We start from the raw sequence: 18,752 nt of genomic DNA on the forward strand, positions 1-18,752 counted from the left end.
CACCTCATATAAGCTATATGAGGTGACACCTTAGGAACTCTATTCTCATATATATATATATATATATATATATATAAGGCTATTAATATCTGCTCAACCATGGTTTAATAATGGGGCGAACTCACCTTGTTTTACCTTTTTTAATTGGCTTTTGTGAGATATTTGGGAATTGTAATAGCAATTGACAGCTGCTTAAACAATGCTAAAAATGGTAAAACAAGGTGAGTTCGCCCCATTATTAAAACACGGTCGTGTGGCTATCATTAGGTCTCTCTCTCTCTCTCTATATATATATATATATATATATATATATATATATATATATATAGAGAGAGAGAGAGAGAGAGAGAGAGAGAGAGAGAGAATCTAGGCACTATATCCAATCATGAAACATGAACCAACTCCAGTTCAAATTAGATATTTTCTGATTTTGTTGCATTTTTTCTCGTAGTTTACAAGGGACAAAGGATGCTCTTCACCTGCATGGGACCTGGATTTTCCAGACCCCTAAACAAGTGATGGCAGAGAATTAATCAAGATACAAGAAAGGAATGACATATTTGAGTAGATGCAAAGAAAAAAAACTTACATCTATGATACAGGAAGAAGAGACCATAGGCATTGTTACAAAATAGTGCCCAACACCCATATATGCAAGAATAACCAGTAGGCTATGAGGCCCATCCTCGCTCCAGGACGACTCATCAAAATGCGACCTCCAGACACCCTGCAATAGATACATAAAAATCATCATCTTAACAAGGATTAATCTAATGCATCTCAAAACCCTAGCAGCTAAGGTGTCAATCCTTGGGGTTGAACCCATAGCTCAACTGGATGGAGCATCTTGAGGTCATGGGTTCATTCCAAACTTACCTACCAGAGAACAACAAAGATAGGCTCTGGTCCCTAAACCAATTACCAGAATGCCCACTACAACATTTATATAGGGTTAGTTCCAAATAAAGGGTGCAACTTGGGTCGGGCTCAACCCAAACCCGCCTTGTTCAACCAGATTTTGACTCTGGTTGAGGTGGGTTAGGGTTGGGAAAAGCCAACCCAATTTAATTTTGAGTCAGGTTAGGGTTGAGGCCTTGGGCAAGATGACCCGACCAGAACCCCACCCCATCCCCCAAATCTTATTGTGAATTTATTGTGATTTTCAAAATCTTAGGGATATGCTCTTTTTTTTGTATTTTTTAAGTTTTTGCCCCAGGCCACCCATCCCAACCCGCCCCGATTTGAAAAATCGGGTTAGACGGGATGGATTAGAGTTGAGACTTGAGAGATTTGGAGGCAGGTTGGATTAGGGTTGACCCTCCTCAACCCTAGGCTCAGGTTGGGCCGGGTTAGGGTTGAGGCAATGCTACCTCGGGTTGGGCTAGGGTTGGTCTCAACTCGATCCAAGCCGGCTCGAGTTGCACCCGTAGTTCCAAAGATATTTTTTGGATAGAAGAAAGCTTCAACCATTTTTTCAAAATGGTAGGATAGAGGAAAGCTTTGCTAAAGAGCTTGAAACCTCAATGTTCAACTTCTTTTCAGAATTGTGGGGTTTTTAATTTGCGTGATTATGGGAAAGGGTATGAATTCCTAGGTTTTCTTTCAAAAATTGTGGTCTTGATCGTTTGGAAGACATACAAGGATAAATTACCGAAACTGTGGAACATTGGTAGCAGAAAATTATGCGAGGAACAAAACCAGTAACAACTTACCAGATCCCGTCGATCCTATCTGCAATCAACTTTCCTTGCTTTGGGACAAACCCAGATGTATTGAGAGATTTAAATATGTGACCTGCAAGATAATTATAATAGTTTGCACTCAAAGCTTCCATATTCCAACTTGTCTAAGAAACAAAGAAGGCTAAAAAATAAAACCTTTATCATCTGTTTCATGGTGGTTGATTAATCGATCTGTTTCTAAATCAATATTGAGAGCAAGATGGTCACTAGATCCCTTCCGCATTGTTCTAACGTGAGCAGCCGCAGGGACAGGAGGGATTGACTTCTTTCCGAGTGAGCCCTTCATTTGCATAAGCAAGAGACTTTAGGCACATAGGGCTCATAAATCACAGAAACAATATTAATGAAGCATGCCAACAGAAGTGTAACAGTGTGCAAGGGTGCATGTGAGTCAGTGTTTGATAACCAAATTAGTCGCGAAAAGCTCGTACTTCCAAGCCTAATAAGAATTATGGATTTCGCACCTTGCTAAGAAATATGAGCTGACGAAATACGAGAGAGCAATTAAACAAATTAGCAGCTCACACAGCAGAAAACAATATAAAGCTAATAAGTGCTGAGATGAGAGCCCTTTAGAGCTGCTTTTAAGTCATGAGAATTGAAGAATGACACTAGCATGAAGAAATTAAACCATGCCACGAGTAAATGAAAAGGGGGGAGATTATACTTATACCCCTGTAAACATGAAGTAAACCCAATAAAGCCCTATATATCAACAGGATAGGCAATTAGATCCAACTAGTCTTCTAAACCACTACAACCGCTATTATAAGCCTCTTTATAATCCATTAACTATATCATTTCTAATACTATTATAGACATTATTTGCAAATAATCATATTTAACTTCCAAACCATTTGCACATATGATTATACGCAAATAATTTTAGAGGTATCCAAAGAGTCCATCTCATTTTCTTACTCAAAATTAAACACAAATAATCATTACAACCATTTACATATATGATTATATGGAAATAATTTTAAGAGGTATCCAATCCAAAGAGGCTCTTAAATTGCATGATCAGCTGATGCCTCATTATTTCTTTCTATTTACAAAGAAAATAGCAAGAAAAGAAATGAAGCCTATAAATTTTCCAAAAGCATATAATAATGGGTGTACAAAATACAAATAGTAAAATTGCATGATAAAAGAATAAGTAGCATACCAAAAGAAAGATGTAATACACTCTTATTCAAGACTAGAACAAGATGAAAAAAAAAAGATCCTAAAGGTACTACCTCAGATAAGTTTTGCAAGGGGAATACGCCTTAAGCATGAACGCACTTTTCCATGTACCTCAGCCCAAGGGCATGATTTGAAGTGTATGACTTAAAGGCCTTTAAAAATTACTGACATATTAAAACATCTCAACTTTACTTTCAAACAGATCAAGCAAATCAATAAGAAATTCTCAACTACCATTCAAAAAAAAAAAAAAAATATTCTCAACTTTATTTTCAAACATATCAAACAAACTAATAAGAAATTCTTAGATCTTAGACTGATAGCGTCAACAAAAAACAAAACACACCTCATGATTACACAGCAAATAAGTAGGTAAAGTATATTGAAAGAATATGGAAGAATGAACATTACCATATCTTCAATTTCAGAAATCTCTGAACCCGTTGCTAGAGAAGATGCTTCAAAGATGCTCCTTTCCTGGATAGTATCTGGTGGAGGTGGCATTTCATGAACTGAATTTTCAAGTAATTTAACCTTAGCTGACAATTCATCCACAACCTTTTGGCTTCCTTGCAACTTGATGTCCAGATCCTGAGCTTTTGACTTGGAACTTTCAGATTCCAGAATTAAGGCCACAACCAACTTTTCCAACATTGGTAAGAGGCCCTTGGCACCAACAGATTTCTTATCTTCCAATGTATCATTTCCTCCTAACTTCTGAATAATTTTCTCCAGACCCGATACCAGCTCAGCTAAGTCATTCTTTTTTCTCTCCAAATCCTTATTAATGCCACTAAAACTTTCAGCTTCCTTCTTCAGATGTCCAATTTCATGAACTTGATCTGCAAGGCTCAGCTGCAATTCATCCTTGTCATGAGTTAAAGAGGCCACCCTATGCTGCAACTCCACAAAACTATCGATAATGTAAAAAAGCTGATTTGCAGGACCTAGAAACTGCAATTCTGAGCTCTCCATATCTGACTCTTTCAAAGGGATTTGTATTGTTTTAACTTTGTCAAGGAGGGTATTCACTTGGATTTCTGACAGGAGACGTTCATCTGCCCCTGAAATGCCAACTATGAATTGAAAAGTTAATAAAAAGTAAACACTGAATAGTAACTACTAAACTACATAAGCCATTTTAAAAAACACCCTATTAAACTAAATGTGTCCTGGAAGATAAGGTCAAGCCACATGAGTTACCTTGATCTTTTGCTGCTAAAGTACTGGATAATGATGCAAGTTCTGCTTCTTTTTCCCTCATATTATCTTCCTTGGTCTGATAATCCTCTAGTTTAAGCTTCATCTCGCTGCAACAGTTTTGCAGTGCCTCTATATCAAATTCCAACTTAGAAACTCTATTAAGGTTTATATCCCTATCCTGTATTGCATTTTCGGTGGTCGACTTGGAATCTTGCAATTTATTTTTCAAGTCTTCAATGGTAGCTAGCCACATGCTCTTGGCATTTTCAAACTGATGGGATTGAGTTCTAACTCTTCTTGCAGCCAGTAACAAATTCTCCACTGACTTAGCATATTTGCCGGCACCAAGCTTTTCCAGTTTCTCTTCCATTGCATCCCCATCGACTTCTATTGATCTTGAATACATGCCACAGTTAGGGTTTATCTGTTCTGGGTTGGAGTTTGGATTCGGTATGCCGTTATGGACATCAATCTGAAGGTCTTGAGTGGCATCAGTGCATGCAGAAAGTAGGATAGAAATATCATTCTGTAACATAGATAATTTATTTTCTTGAGCCTTGTTTTTAGCTTCCAAGTTAGTCATATTTAGCTTCAAGGATTCCATGAGCTCAAGCATATGAGTGACTTCATCCTTTGTTGCCTGTAATGCTTGCAACAGAACTGCAATATGCTCATCCATAGAACTAGACAAACCTTCAAACCTACTACCAAGAAGTTTATTCTGCATATCCAACCCTTCTACAATCTTTGTGAAATAGGATTGGATACTGTCAACAAGGTCTTCACCTGTCTCACTGTTTGCACCATTTGGATGAACTTCAAATTGTGGGACTGTTAAAACTTTTCCCATATCAGGAACATTCTGGAAAAAAACAGAAATATATGAGCCACTGAGATAAGAGTCTTCAAATTATTGTAAGATTATGGTAGGGAAAACAAAAATGATAGCCAAGAGCTTGCTAGGGGTGAAAGACAAGAAATACTAGCATATATTTATCAATCCGATATTAACAAGAAGACTTCAAAATGATAAAATACAGAAAATGGTCCATTGCATCATACCTACCAACTCTTGCAGCTCAGCATGGCAAACACCATTCCTAGTAACTAATAGAAACAAGATATTTAGTGTAGTGTGGAATTTTCAGAAAACCTATGAGACTAACTTGGAGTTCTTGTCGTTAGCCAGAACTCCGTGAACATAATATTCTCAGGGACTGCAAATAAAGAATAAGTGGAAGAGTAACTATGCTAATCAGATGCATGTGTTTTAAGTATCTGCAAACATTGAAAGAGTTGGGCCAAGTCCTTGAAAAGAAAGCAGCTATTTCCAGCCTGCAACAACTAGATTGACATTGATGCAACCAAGCACGATTTAGGTGCAACAGTAAGACAATCTAGTTGAACGAATTCAGAGTGGTTTTTCCAGGTGCAGTTGGTAAGGTGATATTATGCTATGCTGGTCCTCATGTCCAATGGATTTGACCATGAAAGAGCTAAATGTGCTGGTGGAAGATCTAATAATCTATAGAATTATTTCTGTTCCAGAAACCAGGTGTAATTTAGGATGCCTCAAACAATGTAGTGAAATGGTTCAGGTGAAAGACGTCTACTTAGTGTAGAGAATGTTTGATGAAATTATTCAAAAAGATATGATCCCAAGAAGTTTACTTGAAGTATGCATAAAGTTTGTCATGGGGACTGCCCTCAAGCCTTTCACAGTTATTTCTACACTAAATTCTCTCCGTGCATTTTAATTCCTTTTTACCCCAATATGTTGGCTGGGATAACCTGATCTCAAGGTTGCAATAGTGAAAACTTTCTAACTGAACTATAGGCTCAAACCTCCAACTGTCCCCCCCCCCCCCCCCCGCCTCCCCCAGAATGGGTCCTCAAAATCAAAGAGGAAGTAACCAAGCAGCTAGACGCAGGTTTTCTAGAAGTTGTCAAATATCCAGAATGGTTGGCAAACATCGTCGCAGTCCCCAAGAAAGATGGAAAAGTTCGGTGTTGTGCATCAGCGAACCTGTTTCTCAATCTAGAGATGAAGGTAAAGTTGATACTGTGGAAGCTTTTCATCAGGTTCGTGAGGACAAGATCAAGGCGGCGTTTACCACACAGTAGGGATCCTATTGTTACAAGGTAATGTCATTCGGTCTCAAGAATGCCAGTGCTACCTATCAAAGGGCTGCAACTACCCTCTTACACGACTTAATTCACAAGAAGGTAGAGGTATATGTCGATGACATGATTGTCAAAAGCAGACGTGGCGTCCGGGAAATAGGGGCACCACACATAAGCATAATTCTGAATTTATAAAACTTATCCAATGTATTTATGATATCCAAAAGTAAAAATAGAAAGAGTCTTGTGTTTCCATATCACCAGTTTGTATAAGCAAGCAACCAGAAGCATTGGATGACTTCAACACACTGGTAATGTGGCAACACCATTAACGGATGTTATCAAGTATCTCGTCACTGTAAGCTTTGGTGGCCTTACATGCACTTATTAATAAAATTATTTTTTGGCAATTCAACTTTTGTTGCTTTTAAAGAACATGTTCTGAATTCAATGAAATCTTTAGCCATTCAAAAAAATGTTCTAAACAAGCATGAAAATGCTTGAAGATATAGAGTTGTTGGTAGGAAGTGTGTGTGAAACTTACTCTTGGACCACCACCTATCACTCTACGATAGAGATCTCAGGGCAAAGTGTGGGCACACTAGGCATAGTCCTAAATGAGCTCGGGCCTATGGGAGCGATTAGCTTCCTTAGTGGCTAGTGGCAGGCAGTGCAGCCCATGTGAGAATCAGGATGTTGTCACACTTCCGATGCACCCCTATCCACAATATGAGCAAGACATATTGAAGAACTTTGGCAATGTATATTCTGGTTAAAGTGACTTTCTTTATTCCTTTTACCTGCCTGCCTCCTCATCCTTTTATGCGCCTCTGATAGGACCTGATAAGGTTGAGATGTCCCGGGACCATGGTTATTAAAGCCATGTTTTTTATAAAAGTATTTTATTTCAATGTTAAAAGGACCAACCAAGCTATGTAATTGACCAACCAAGAAAATTGTAACAATAAGTTGATTCTTGATTCCAATGTTACTGACAAGCTCCAGGCACAACCCCAAACAATAACTTGATCAATGTTCAAACCTAAAAGTTTATGCATTCTATTGATTTGGAAACAAAACACAGGTGTACAGGACATTGATGGCTTGATATTATGACCCATGCAAGTGACCAACCAAGAAAATCCCAACAATAAGTTGATTTTTTATTCCAATGTTACTGACAAGCTCTAGGCACAACCCAAGTCCAAACTCTTACAAAACAGGGCCTAAGTCCTAGTTGTTCCCATCCATCCTGAATTTTAGAACCTTGGTTAAAATAACAAAAAACATTAATCATGCCTCAGAAGACAGAATTTAAAAGTCATATATGATTAAAGACCTCAACCATTACAGGCAATGCATTAGTTTTAGACCGAAACACACTGAAAGAAAATAGTATTTTTCATCGTTAGAGCTCAACCAACTTAGAAGAAACTACACTAGCAACTACCAAAATCCAATGTATCAGCTTCCCATGTATGAAAATCATAAGCAAAGGAATAGATTAAGCAGTTGGCCATACAACTAAAGCACATAGGTCTGTGTATAAGAAAGCATATCAAAGTGGTACCTCAGTGCTGGGAGGAATTTGCATCCATTTTGAATCCTTTTCAGCAAATTGTTCTCGAATATTTTGAATTAGAAGACCCATATTTCTCAGACCCTCAAGTTTTTTCTTAAAGCCTTCAGTCATTAAGGATAACAAACCTTCATCTTTCATACGAATTTGTATATTATTAAAATAACAAACCATCTCAGAAGCCTGATCTCCCAATCTGCCATGAGTTGCAGCCAAATCTTCCATACATGCATCTAACCTGGCATTTAGTGTTATTATCTCCTGTTTGCTTTTCAATTCTTCAGATTCATTTCTATCAGTGACTACAGAAATACTATTCGTTGCCCGTGATAATTCCTCTTCCAGTGATTTTATAGTTGCACAGGCATCAGATACCTTACTAACCAACAAACCAGCTTCTGCTTTTGCTTTCTCTAACTCTCGCTCTGCATGAGTCTTATCAACTTGTGCTTCATTCTTTTCATCACCAAGAATTGAAATATTTTTCTCTGCCTGTGATAATGCGTCTTCTAGAGATGTAACAGTTGCATTGGCACTCACCAACTTGTCAGCCAGAAAACTTGCTTCTTCTTTTGTTTTCTCTAACTCTTGCTCTATCTGAGCCTTACCAGCTTGAGAGTCCTGAATGTACACTGCCATCCATTTCAACTTTTCTACAGGCTCCTCAAAAACTGAATTGGTGGGGAGAACAATACACTCTACATAATCGACAACTCTCTGTAACATATTGCGGCCCTCTTGCAATAACCCTTCAATTTGATCCCTTTGAACTTTCATAGCAATAACATCAGATTCCAGCTTTGGAATGCGCTCCAAATCACCAGAGAAATTTTTAATCTGATCTTTGAATTCAATGACTTCAGATTCTCGCTGCTGAAGGTCAAATTTTAACTTCTCAATTTCTTTGGTCTTTTCATCCAGAGAAAGTTTGAAGCCCTCTCGTTCTTGAATCAGCCCCTTCCCTTTCTTTACCGCCATGGATAGTTTTTCTCTAAGTAGAGAAGATTTCTCCTCAGCTCGCTCAAGATCTTTTTCAAGCAAGTCCCTCTCACTTTTTGTAGCTTCAACTTCATTGGATATTCTTCTAAACTCATTGGATAGACTTAACATATCTGATCTATCAAACATATCCTCTTCTAACATCTTCTCACATAGCATTAGCTCTTGATCTCTTACATATAATAAACTTTGTAATGTTTGAAAGTGTTCTCTTTCAACAAGAGACGACGCAGAAGAACGATTGAGTCTTTCTCTGATCTTCACTGTACATTTTGCTATGAGACTGTGTGTGTCAGCAGAGGACTCATCAACCACTTGATCACCCATTGCGCTTCCAGAAATCTCTAGTAGCACTCTCATCAGCCCATCCTTCTCAGATGAAAATTGAGATGATTTTTCAACAAGATTTTCATATTTGCATGTCAGGTCTTCCAAGCTTGTTTGAAGAGATTCCTTTTCCCGCTTGTCTTCCACTAGGGATGCTGTTAAGAGCTCAATTTCCTTACGTGCCTCCAACAATGATGATTCCTGTGATGCAACACTATCCTTGGTAGCAATAATTTCATCTTGCAACTTAATTATATCATCTTTAGCTTGGGAAAATGATTCCCCCAGCCACTTGATTTGCGATTCTAACTCAGTAGACAAAACAGTTTCTGGTAGATCAATTGAAGATAATGCACCTTTCAGTTTGTTGCTTTCCAGTAAAATGCCCTCTGAGATATTCTTTTGATCCACTAGCCACCTGACTTTATCGACGACCTCCATGGACTGAATTTCCTCATGAGCATTGATCTTAGAAACAACTTCTTCTATTTCCTGAATATCGGCATTCCTTTGGATAAAGGATTTCCCAAGCCAGTTGATTTGAAATTCTAATTCAGAAGCTGATACGGTTTCTGGTAGATTCATTGAAGATAAGGCATCTTTCAATTTGCGGTTTTCCAAGAAAATGCCCTCCGAAATATTTTTTTGATCCACAAGCCACCTGACACTATCTATGAGCTCCATGGACTGGACTTCATCCGGTGAATTGATCTCAGAAATGATTTCTTCCATTTTCTGAATAATTGTGTTCCTTTGTAAGAGTGATTCTTGAAGAGAAATCGCCAAATTTTGGCTTTTGTTCAGCTCCTCTGAGGTGACTTCGGCAGCCTCTAGGGCACTGGATTTCTGTTGCAGTTCAAGCAAACATTTCTCAAGCTCATTCGTCTTCTCATTTAGTGACTGCCTCAATGAGTCTCTTTGCTGAACCAATGCTTTTCCTTTCGTTACCGCCATGCTAAGCTTTTCTCTGGCAATCACCAACTTACCCTCCGCCTGCTCAATTTCTACCTTGGTTTTGATCGTTTCTGCATTTGCCTCGCCAAGCCTTTCTTTCATCTTATCCAATTCTTCAAGCAGTTTCTGGTTTTCCTCTTCAATTTTTTCTATTTTCTTGAGAAAATCTAATTCATTCCTCTTTTGTTCGAGAAACTTGTCACGGGCTACATCAAAAACAACCCTAAATTCCTTTTCTTGAGGCATCATAAAATCAGAGCTGACCTCAGATAAACATTGCCCAAGATGATTGATTCCAGACAGGAACTGCTTGTAGTTTTCAATCAACAATGCGGTTTTCTTCTCAACAAGAGAGATTTCATCAGTAATGGAATCATCGGGCACATCATCTTGTTGAACTATTTCTGCAAGGGAAGATAATATCCTCTTAGTAAGAACCTCATGACGCATGTCCGCCTCAGCACGAACACCATAGGATTCTTTTAAATACTCAGAGCACATCCTCTGATGTGAAAGTGTGCAAGAAACAACATCTTGTGATATAGAAAGCTGGGTGACCTTTGCAATCAGATCTTCGATCTCTTGATCCTTTGTGAACAAAACGGCATGAAGTTCTCTAATGGTACTCAAATGTTCATCCGACGCACTTTTCAGATGCAAGGTGAACTTGAAACAATCATTGACCATCACGTCCAATCGCATGTCAGGGGCTAGAATCCTATTCTCGCCATCTTCCTTTTCTGTGCGATGAAGACGATCAACCAGTCCGTTCATGTCCCCAACAAGTAAAGATTGTTGAGTAGTCAGCACTTGCAGATGACTGTGAAGAATAGTAAGTTCCTTTGCAAACATATCCCTCTCTTCCTGCATCACAATTATCCATTTTTGTTAAAGGATAAAAGATTAAATAACGCCTTCTCCAACAGCTTAAGCTTTTGGAGTAATTGGTAGTTTCACATGGTATCAGAGCTACAGGTTCTGGGTTCAAAACTCCGTGATGTTAAAAGTCCACATGTAATGGCCAACCCAAAAGAGGGGCCCCATGTGCCACGTGTAGGCCAACCCTTAAAAGAGGGGCCACACCTGAGGGGGAGTGTTAAAGTATTAAAGATTAAATAATGCCTTCCCCAACAGCTTAAGCTTTTGGAGTAATTGGTTGTTTCACAATTTTGATAAAAAACCAAGAAATTAAAGACGCCATCAAGTTTTCTCTAAGACATAAAATTGGACTTCGACCTTATATTCTTTACATTGCCGTGCCATATGTTCTTTCTCTGCAACAGCTTTCTCCAGCTGCACATGCACTACTGCCAGCTCATCCATCAATTGACGGATTTGCCCCCCATCCTCCATCACCTCAGTTTGAACGCCAAATCCATGAATATCTTGACTATTAAGTTCCTTCTCCAGGCTCTCCTGGCTTTCAATCATCCCTAATGATTCTCTAAGATCAACATTCCTTCCACCGACAACAGCTAACTGGTCCGGTGCATCAACAAACATATCTTCTTTGCCAGCATCGTCGGATAGATTTCCATCATCCAGGTCGCCTTGTATTGAGCCATCCATATTTACTGAGATGCCATTATCATGACCCGCCTGCAAATTTCGGGACCCCTGCGTTAGACATATTTTAGCACATGGAACACCAAAACAATTATACTAGCATGGTCAAGAATTAGTGCAACTTGGGTCAGGTTGGGTTGAGCTTTTGCTAAAAAAGAATTGGAATCAACCCAAACCCGACCCGGCACGACGCGGTCGAGTACTCGGTTGACGCGGTCATAATTCGGGAGGAGTTTTTATTGACTCTGTAGGGCAAAATATGGAATGCGAATGCGGTGCAACATGGAAAGCGGTCAAGGTAAAAGGCAATCGACTTGGGGGAGTCAAAGCAGACGCAAGGGAGTTTTAAAACTATGAATAAAACATACAATGGTTATAAGTTGCTATATTTCCCTACGTCCTCTATGGGCATCTCGTCTGCAGTAGTTTGCTGAATGTCCATTCCAGGGCCTCCGTTTTGAGTGAGTAGATGATCAACTAAGCTCTCTGTTTCACTGGATCCCTGCGTTAGACATCTTTTAGTACATGAAACACAAAAACAATTATAATAGGATGGTCAAGCCTCATGCATTCACCAGTGAAAAGAAAATGAGAAAAAAACAAATACAGATCAGATAAATACAGATAAGAAGTTTCTATATTTCCCTACCTTCTCTATTGAAATGGGCATCTCGACCTCAATACTTTGCTGAATGTCCGTTCCGAGGCCTCCATTTTCGGTGGGTAGATGATCGACCGAGCTCTCCGTTTCACTAACAGGAATGTCCGAAACTCGCTGAGTATCAATTGACGAATCACATTCAACGAATCCAGGTGATTCTTCCTCATTCAAATCAGGAATAACTACATTAATTATCTCTAATGGTTTTACCGAATTATCGTCCCTAACAACACCCTCTTGCCGTAATGAGCTTTCGATGGGAACACTCACTCCTTCCCCAGAAGAAAACCCTAAATCTGGAGTTACTGAAGATTCATTAAATCGCTCTACACTCACAACTTCATATTCGTTTCCATCAGACCCTCCGTTTTCATTGTTTGAATTGATCATATGGGGAGAATCCGTTATACTTTCAACGATATGATCGGATGTGTAATTATCAGACATATCGATTGGTCATAATCCACTTCGAGCAAACGTTTTATTTAAACTCCTATCGACAAATTCAGATCAAAATCTGAAAAGAAAAAATTAATATCAAATCTGAAATGTTTCAGTATACTACCAATCGACACATTCAGATCAAAATTTGAAAAGAAAAAATTAAAATCAAATAATTAGACGATAATCAGATTTCACTTCAAGCAAATGTTTTATTATACCACGAATTAAACAAATTATATCAAAATCTGAAGGGGAAAAAACTAGAATCAAATCAGATTTCCGACTTAATTAAGAAAATCAATATGTCGTTATTTCGTCAGCATTTTCGAGTACAGAAAAATCCGATTTACAGAAGAAATTGAAACGAATTCATATGTGAAATTGATGAGAAATTCAGAAAGGTCGATTTGTGGTTCGGATCTAATAGGAACACTAGAAAGGATTTGTTCATAGAAGAAACCCTAGAACCATTAAAAAAAAAAAAACCCTAGAAAACTCATTTGGAATGGAAAGAAAAAGAGGAGGGAGATGAGATGTACCTGAAAAATTAAACAGGAGAGAAATTGCGTTGATTCCTTCTAAGAATTTGATGGATTCTGATCGGATTATTTTTATCTTAATTTTGTGTGATTTGAGAGCATTTATTTGGAAGTTAACAATCGTTCGGACCAGTAACAGAGAGCGAATCATGGGCTTTGAAATGCTGGTTGTTTATTTTAGGGAGATGCTAAATTCGCTCCCCATGTAGGTTAAGACGCCCCCTGGTAACGTGAACTGTGGGGCGCATTATCCTACACGGGGAGAAAAATCATCTCCCTGTTTTATTATTTTTACAAGCAGCTTAAAATGTGGTAGATGATTTTTTCACCCGCCTGTGGGATTATGCGCCCCACCTTTTTAACTGAATTCTGGGCAGACTCTAACGCTTTTAGACGTCAAATTCTGTTAGAAGGGGAGCGCATAATCCTAGAGGGGGTGAGAAAATTATCTTCCTAAAATGTTGAAAGGGAACTTATAAGTTATATCCACACGGTCCTATTTTGATAATGGCACACTTTCCGACATTTAAAAGAAAAAACGACGTGTAGCCTACACGCGTGCGTATTGCGCACACTACGCAGTTGTGGGAAGTGGGAACGATGAAAAGTTGGGTCACTTTTTAGAGTAAGAAATGCTAAGAATACTCGCGATGGTTGATGGTGATCAGGGTGCTGATCTGGTGGGCTACCCACTAAATCTTAGCAAAAAATGGATGATCATGACCCTTGATCGGGAGGGACTTCAGGGTTGAAAATAGGGGTTGAGTTTCCTTAGCATTGATCTTGAAAAGTATACATTGTGAAACATTCTCTTACCTTATTTTACTTTGGAGTGATACGAGTTAAGATTGTAAGAACAAAAAAGTAAATTATTTACTTTGGATGTACATTATATTAAGAACTAAGCATCATCATCATCATCATTAGTAGTTTACCTACCAAAAATCATTAGTGTGTCCAGGCAATTTCGCAAATTCCCATTTCGTGACCCATCTTTCTTCAAGAGATGAAAGCTATCTCATACCTGAATTTGTCTTATTCCTTTAATTCATATGAGGTGGAACTTGAAAAAAGAAAAGCTGCAAAATTGCTTTTGGGAATTGCCTTAGAGCTGTAATGATTAATGACGTTGATGAATCATTGCACCTCATAAGTTAGTTTTCTTTTACTTTGTTAAATATAATTATCTACTATATCAACAATGACCAGTATAATAAAAAAAAAAGTGTAGGGATTCGCTAGGCAATTCCGCGGAAAGTTATTTTGCAGATAACTTTTGCTGGAGAGAAGCCACCTTATATGAATTAAATGAATAAGACAAAATCAGCTAGAAAGTGAGCTTGTGTGGCTGTTCTCTTCTGCAGAAGTGAGCAGCGAAACGGCTTTCTACGAAATTGCATATGAAATCTCAAAAATATTATGTCGAGGTGGATAATCACCGCCTAAAATAACCCTAACTATCAATACTAGGTAAGGAGACATGTATGTGTAATCAATACCATTTATCTTATAAACCATCATGAAGAGACCCATATGGTCTTGATCCTATGTAGAACCCATATCCTTACCATATAATAGGTGTATTTAACTCTAACGGATTGTATAATTTTCTTTTGGGCGTTATGATAATCATACGCTTCCAAAAGATCGCTCCAAAAGTTCGACAACATTCACAGTATTAGACCGAAAACAGAAGTGATCGTGATCACCACCTTGTAATCTTGATCTTCTCACTAAAAAGAAGTAGGACACACATTCCTTTCTATCTTCCTTTCATTCAACATTTTTTATTATGCTCTCTTTTTCCCTTTTTGTTCATTTGCCGGTTAGTTTTCTTGTCTTCGTTTTGTTCATTTTTTGTCTCTCCTTCACCTTCACGTTATTCACTGTCATATTCTCCACATTTTCTTGCCTTGGTTTTGTACAAGTTTGTCTCTGCTTCACATTATTCCGATTTCCTTACCTGCGAGTACGAAAATGATCCAAGCTTTGTCCACAATGACGATCACAATCGTTCTTCTTTATCATTCTACGCTTTCCTATTTCCTTATTATTTCATCCAAACACACTTGCATCTTGGAATTATTTACTTCAACATTGTATGTCTTCTTCCTATTACAAACATTGGACAACTAGTGTTGGGACCCAATAGAACTCACCCTTAAAAGCTAGTCGTCAAAGAGAAGGTGCTAAGTCCTTAAAAGCCCTTCCACATCCATTCACTTTTCCTATGATTTTGTAGACACTTTGAATTTATTGTTGACACACTTGACCTGCCATGTCCTACACAACACTCCTTTGGACGACACTTTCAAAGGTACTACTAGGAGTGTTAGAGTTAATGTGGGCATGTGAACACAGTTTTTTACCATGTAAATATGACATTCTATTTTATTATTGAATATTGTGTTTATCTTTTATTATTAACTCTTCTATTATTGCTAACTCTTTGTAGCTCTTCTTTAACTAATATTTGTTGTATCCCCACTGCTAAACATAAAACCCAAACAAACTCTTATTCCAATACTATATTCATTTTATCATATCGGTCTGCCTTTCTCATTGTATATTGGAGACGGAAGAGAACTGTATTAAATTGATAAATGCGTTGTGATTTGAGTATCTCGCATGCGTTTTAAATTGCAGTTGATTAATTCTAAAATTTATTAGTTTATTAAATGAATACCATATTTATATTGTTATAAATTATGATTGAAATGAACAATTTTATGAGTATGTACATGTCATCATTTCTAAATTTTTAGATGTTGTCATGTCAGACAACTTGTATCCATGTCGAAACTCGACACACAAGAATCCATATCGACAAATCGTGATTATATATATTTTCTTTTTTAGCCGTGTCCCCGTTTCTAAAATTTGGAGTTTGCCGTGTCTGACACTTCGTGTCAGTGTTGACACATGACATTTGTGCTCAAATCCACAAATATTAGCACTTTTCCAAAGTGGGATCTTTTGCTTTCGACGTGAACCCCCAACTTGTCTATGTCAAATTGAACGGTTCCAACTATCTCCTATGGAGATATCAGAATGAATTAATCCTTATTAGCACTGATTTAATCGACAACATTGATTATTGATCACTCAACCTGCACAAACCTTGTAAAATGGACAAATACACTGGCCGACATATACTCTTAATGGTTTGAACTCTAAATATAGGTAAATTTGTGATCATGATAGACAGTCAGATTGAAGACCAACCTTCAATGAAGTAATAGCTTGCATGTTGAGCCACAAACAACACCTCTCTAGTTAGAGTGTGATATTCCCTTTTAATTGGAGACACTGGATTTAAAACTGCTCTTTATGCAAACAAAAATATTGATCACAGTCAATGATCTTGCAATCGCGCGCGAGCACATACATGCCCAAAAAAAATAGTCATGTTCCATTGATATTGGAGCATACAGATCTCCTTATTGCAAGTGAAGTCTATGTTTGGCCAGCGATTAATATTTGAGCTAGTCTGATCTAAACCTATCTAGAAATGTGAAGTTTGTTTTCCATTTCCACTTTTGTGTTTTGTTTCCTAAAAAATGTGCTTATCCACATCAACAACTAAATGTCATGGTGGGGTATGCCGACTATGTATTTCACCGTATTACAGTCTGTAACAACGTACCTCGCCTGATGAGAATTGTAACTTAATTGAATTGTAACATCTAATTAATGAATTTTTCTAATTAGGTACCCTCATGCTATCACTTCAATCTATGTCATTCCTCACTAACTTTGCTATTTGAGTTTATGTTGATAGCATGATGGGAACTGAGTTTGACTACTTCTGGGAAACAAATTTCTTTACATCTTTGTTGGGTTTCAAAACCTGGAATGATTACTGACTGTTATGTTGGGATACTTTGGTCTTTCGGAATTCTGGACATGGTTAATTTTAGTTATCTTCTTGAAAATATATTAGTTTAATATTGGCTATTCATATGGCTTTGTGAGGAAATAGCTATCCCATACAAAAGCAATGAACTATCCACCCAAAAAATGAGGAAGTCTGCCATGTGTGTACAAGATTGAGAGTAGACTTGAGACATTAAAAGGAACTTAAGTGGAGTTTGTGTGGAAATAGCTATCCATTACAAAAGAAATGAACTATCCACACAAAAAATGAGGAAGTCTGCCATGTGTGTACAAGATTGAGAGTAGACTTGAGACATTAATAGGAACTTAAGTGGATTTGGTGGATAGAACAGAACACCGAGGCTTTAAGTAGTAATTGGGTCTTTTCTTTTGTAATTGAGCTTGTATTTATGTGTGATTTAAGGCGTTTCACAAGGGTAACTACATGGAAATAATATAATAGCTTCTCTAAAACACATTATAATGTGGCTATTTGTATGTAGGCTATTGATTGTGAAGCAGAGTTTGTACTAGCAACATGGAAATTAAGGTGCTTATTTCTCTTACTTGCTTTATGTTCTAGCTTTTACTTTTAATTGGCGAGTTGTCGTGCTTGTTATCTCTATTATCATACTTCATGTGATTCCTAGATATTTGTAGGAAAGCAATCAGAGGTGTTATCTAGAATATCCAAGCATATAAATATTAAATATACCTTTTTCATACACCTTCAATTTATCAAGGGTCAGCTAGGCGACTTTTTGGTGCCAAAATGTCCTAGTACAAATAGTTTTTATTAATCTACAAATTTCTCTGATCCAAGGTTTGAAGCACATCTATATGGATTCATAACATGGGATGTGTATGGCCAAAATGTCCTAGTAAAAGCAATTTTTATTAATTTACTAATTTCTCTGATCCAAGGTCTGAAGCACATCCATATGGATTCATAACGTGGGATGTGTATGGCCAAAATGTCTTAGTAAAAACATTTTTTTATTAATTTACTAATTTCTCTGATCCAAGGTTTGAAGCACATCCATTTGGATTCAAAACGTGGGATGTGTATGAATTTTTGGGCTCATAAAAAAAACCATTGCATGCCAACCATACAGGTTATCTTGGCCAACGCTCGTGACATGATTTGCAATCCATTAGTCCATGCCATTTCTCTTTAAGAACGGGTAAGTGGTTGCATAGGGCCACATCCACCTTCTGTTTGCAATCTGGGCTATGATTATGTTGTTCTACTTTATTTCCTTTACTCTCGAGTCTAAACACCTATGTTCGTAGTCTAATTCCAAAAAAAAAGACACCTCTGTTAGCAGTCTTCAACCTTCTTGTAATCATTTGGTCAAATATTAGTTGTAATTACATTCATCTCCGCATCCATTTGCTATAAGGCAATGTTGTATAAAGCAGTGTTGCGAAACCGATTTTCATTTGGCAACCCAAAGCACGGAACATTCTTATTCATGGAAGTTCATGCTAAGATGAATTGAATTGCCTCCAGCACAGTTCGATGACTATTCATTTCTCATTGATATCCA

At 37.7% G+C, this 18,752-nt stretch overlaps 1 protein-coding gene across 9 annotated transcripts; it reads right to left on the reverse strand.

Annotated features, from left to right (window-relative positions):
• Nucleotides 1–402: 402 nt before the first annotated feature.
• On the reverse strand, nucleotides 403–13,468 carry TNO1 (TGN-related, localized SYP41 interacting protein). 9 transcript variants are annotated; one of them, XM_077370701.1, is made up of 10 exons: nucleotides 13,327–13,468; nucleotides 12,332–12,860; nucleotides 12,080–12,184; nucleotides 11,353–11,715; nucleotides 7,828–10,980; nucleotides 4,134–4,995; nucleotides 3,342–3,994; nucleotides 1,878–2,022; nucleotides 1,713–1,794; nucleotides 403–727 (listed from the first exon to the last, which is right to left on the reverse strand). In XM_077370701.1, exons 2-10 carry the CDS (start codon nucleotides 12,788–12,790, stop codon nucleotides 625–627), a joined length of 5,925 nt encoding a protein of 1,974 aa, XP_077226816.1. In that variant the 5' UTR covers nucleotides 12,791–12,860; nucleotides 13,327–13,468; the 3' UTR covers nucleotides 403–624. The 9 variants fall into 9 exon arrangements, with proteins under 9 accessions (XP_077226816.1, XP_077226815.1, XP_077226819.1 ...); XM_077370700.1 differs by having other exon boundaries at nucleotides 3,342–4,006; XM_077370704.1 differs by having other exon boundaries at nucleotides 3,342–4,006; nucleotides 12,332–12,457; nucleotides 13,327–13,460.
• Nucleotides 13,469–18,752: the final 5,284 nt, after the last annotated feature.

The sequence above is a fragment of the Tasmannia lanceolata genome, unplaced genomic scaffold (assembly GCF_043159265.1).
Source record: "Tasmannia lanceolata isolate RefF3 unplaced genomic scaffold, GAP_Taslan_0.1 ptg000037l, whole genome shotgun sequence".
NCBI lineage: Eukaryota > Viridiplantae > Streptophyta > Magnoliopsida > Canellales > Winteraceae > Tasmannia > Tasmannia lanceolata.

Coding starts and splice junctions, on each gene's coding strand:
- TNO1 (XM_077370700.1), bottom strand. CDS start 12,790: ATGTCTGATAATTACACATCCGATCATATCGTTGAAAGTATAACGGAT. Junction 11,716..12,079: donor ACGAGATGCCCATAGAGGAC/GTAGGGAAATAT, acceptor CGAAATTTGCAG/GCGGGTCATGATAATGGCAT. Junction 2,023..3,341: donor TTTCTGAAATTGAAGATATG/GTAATGTTCATT, acceptor ATGCAAATGAAG/GGCTCACTCGGAAAGAAGTC.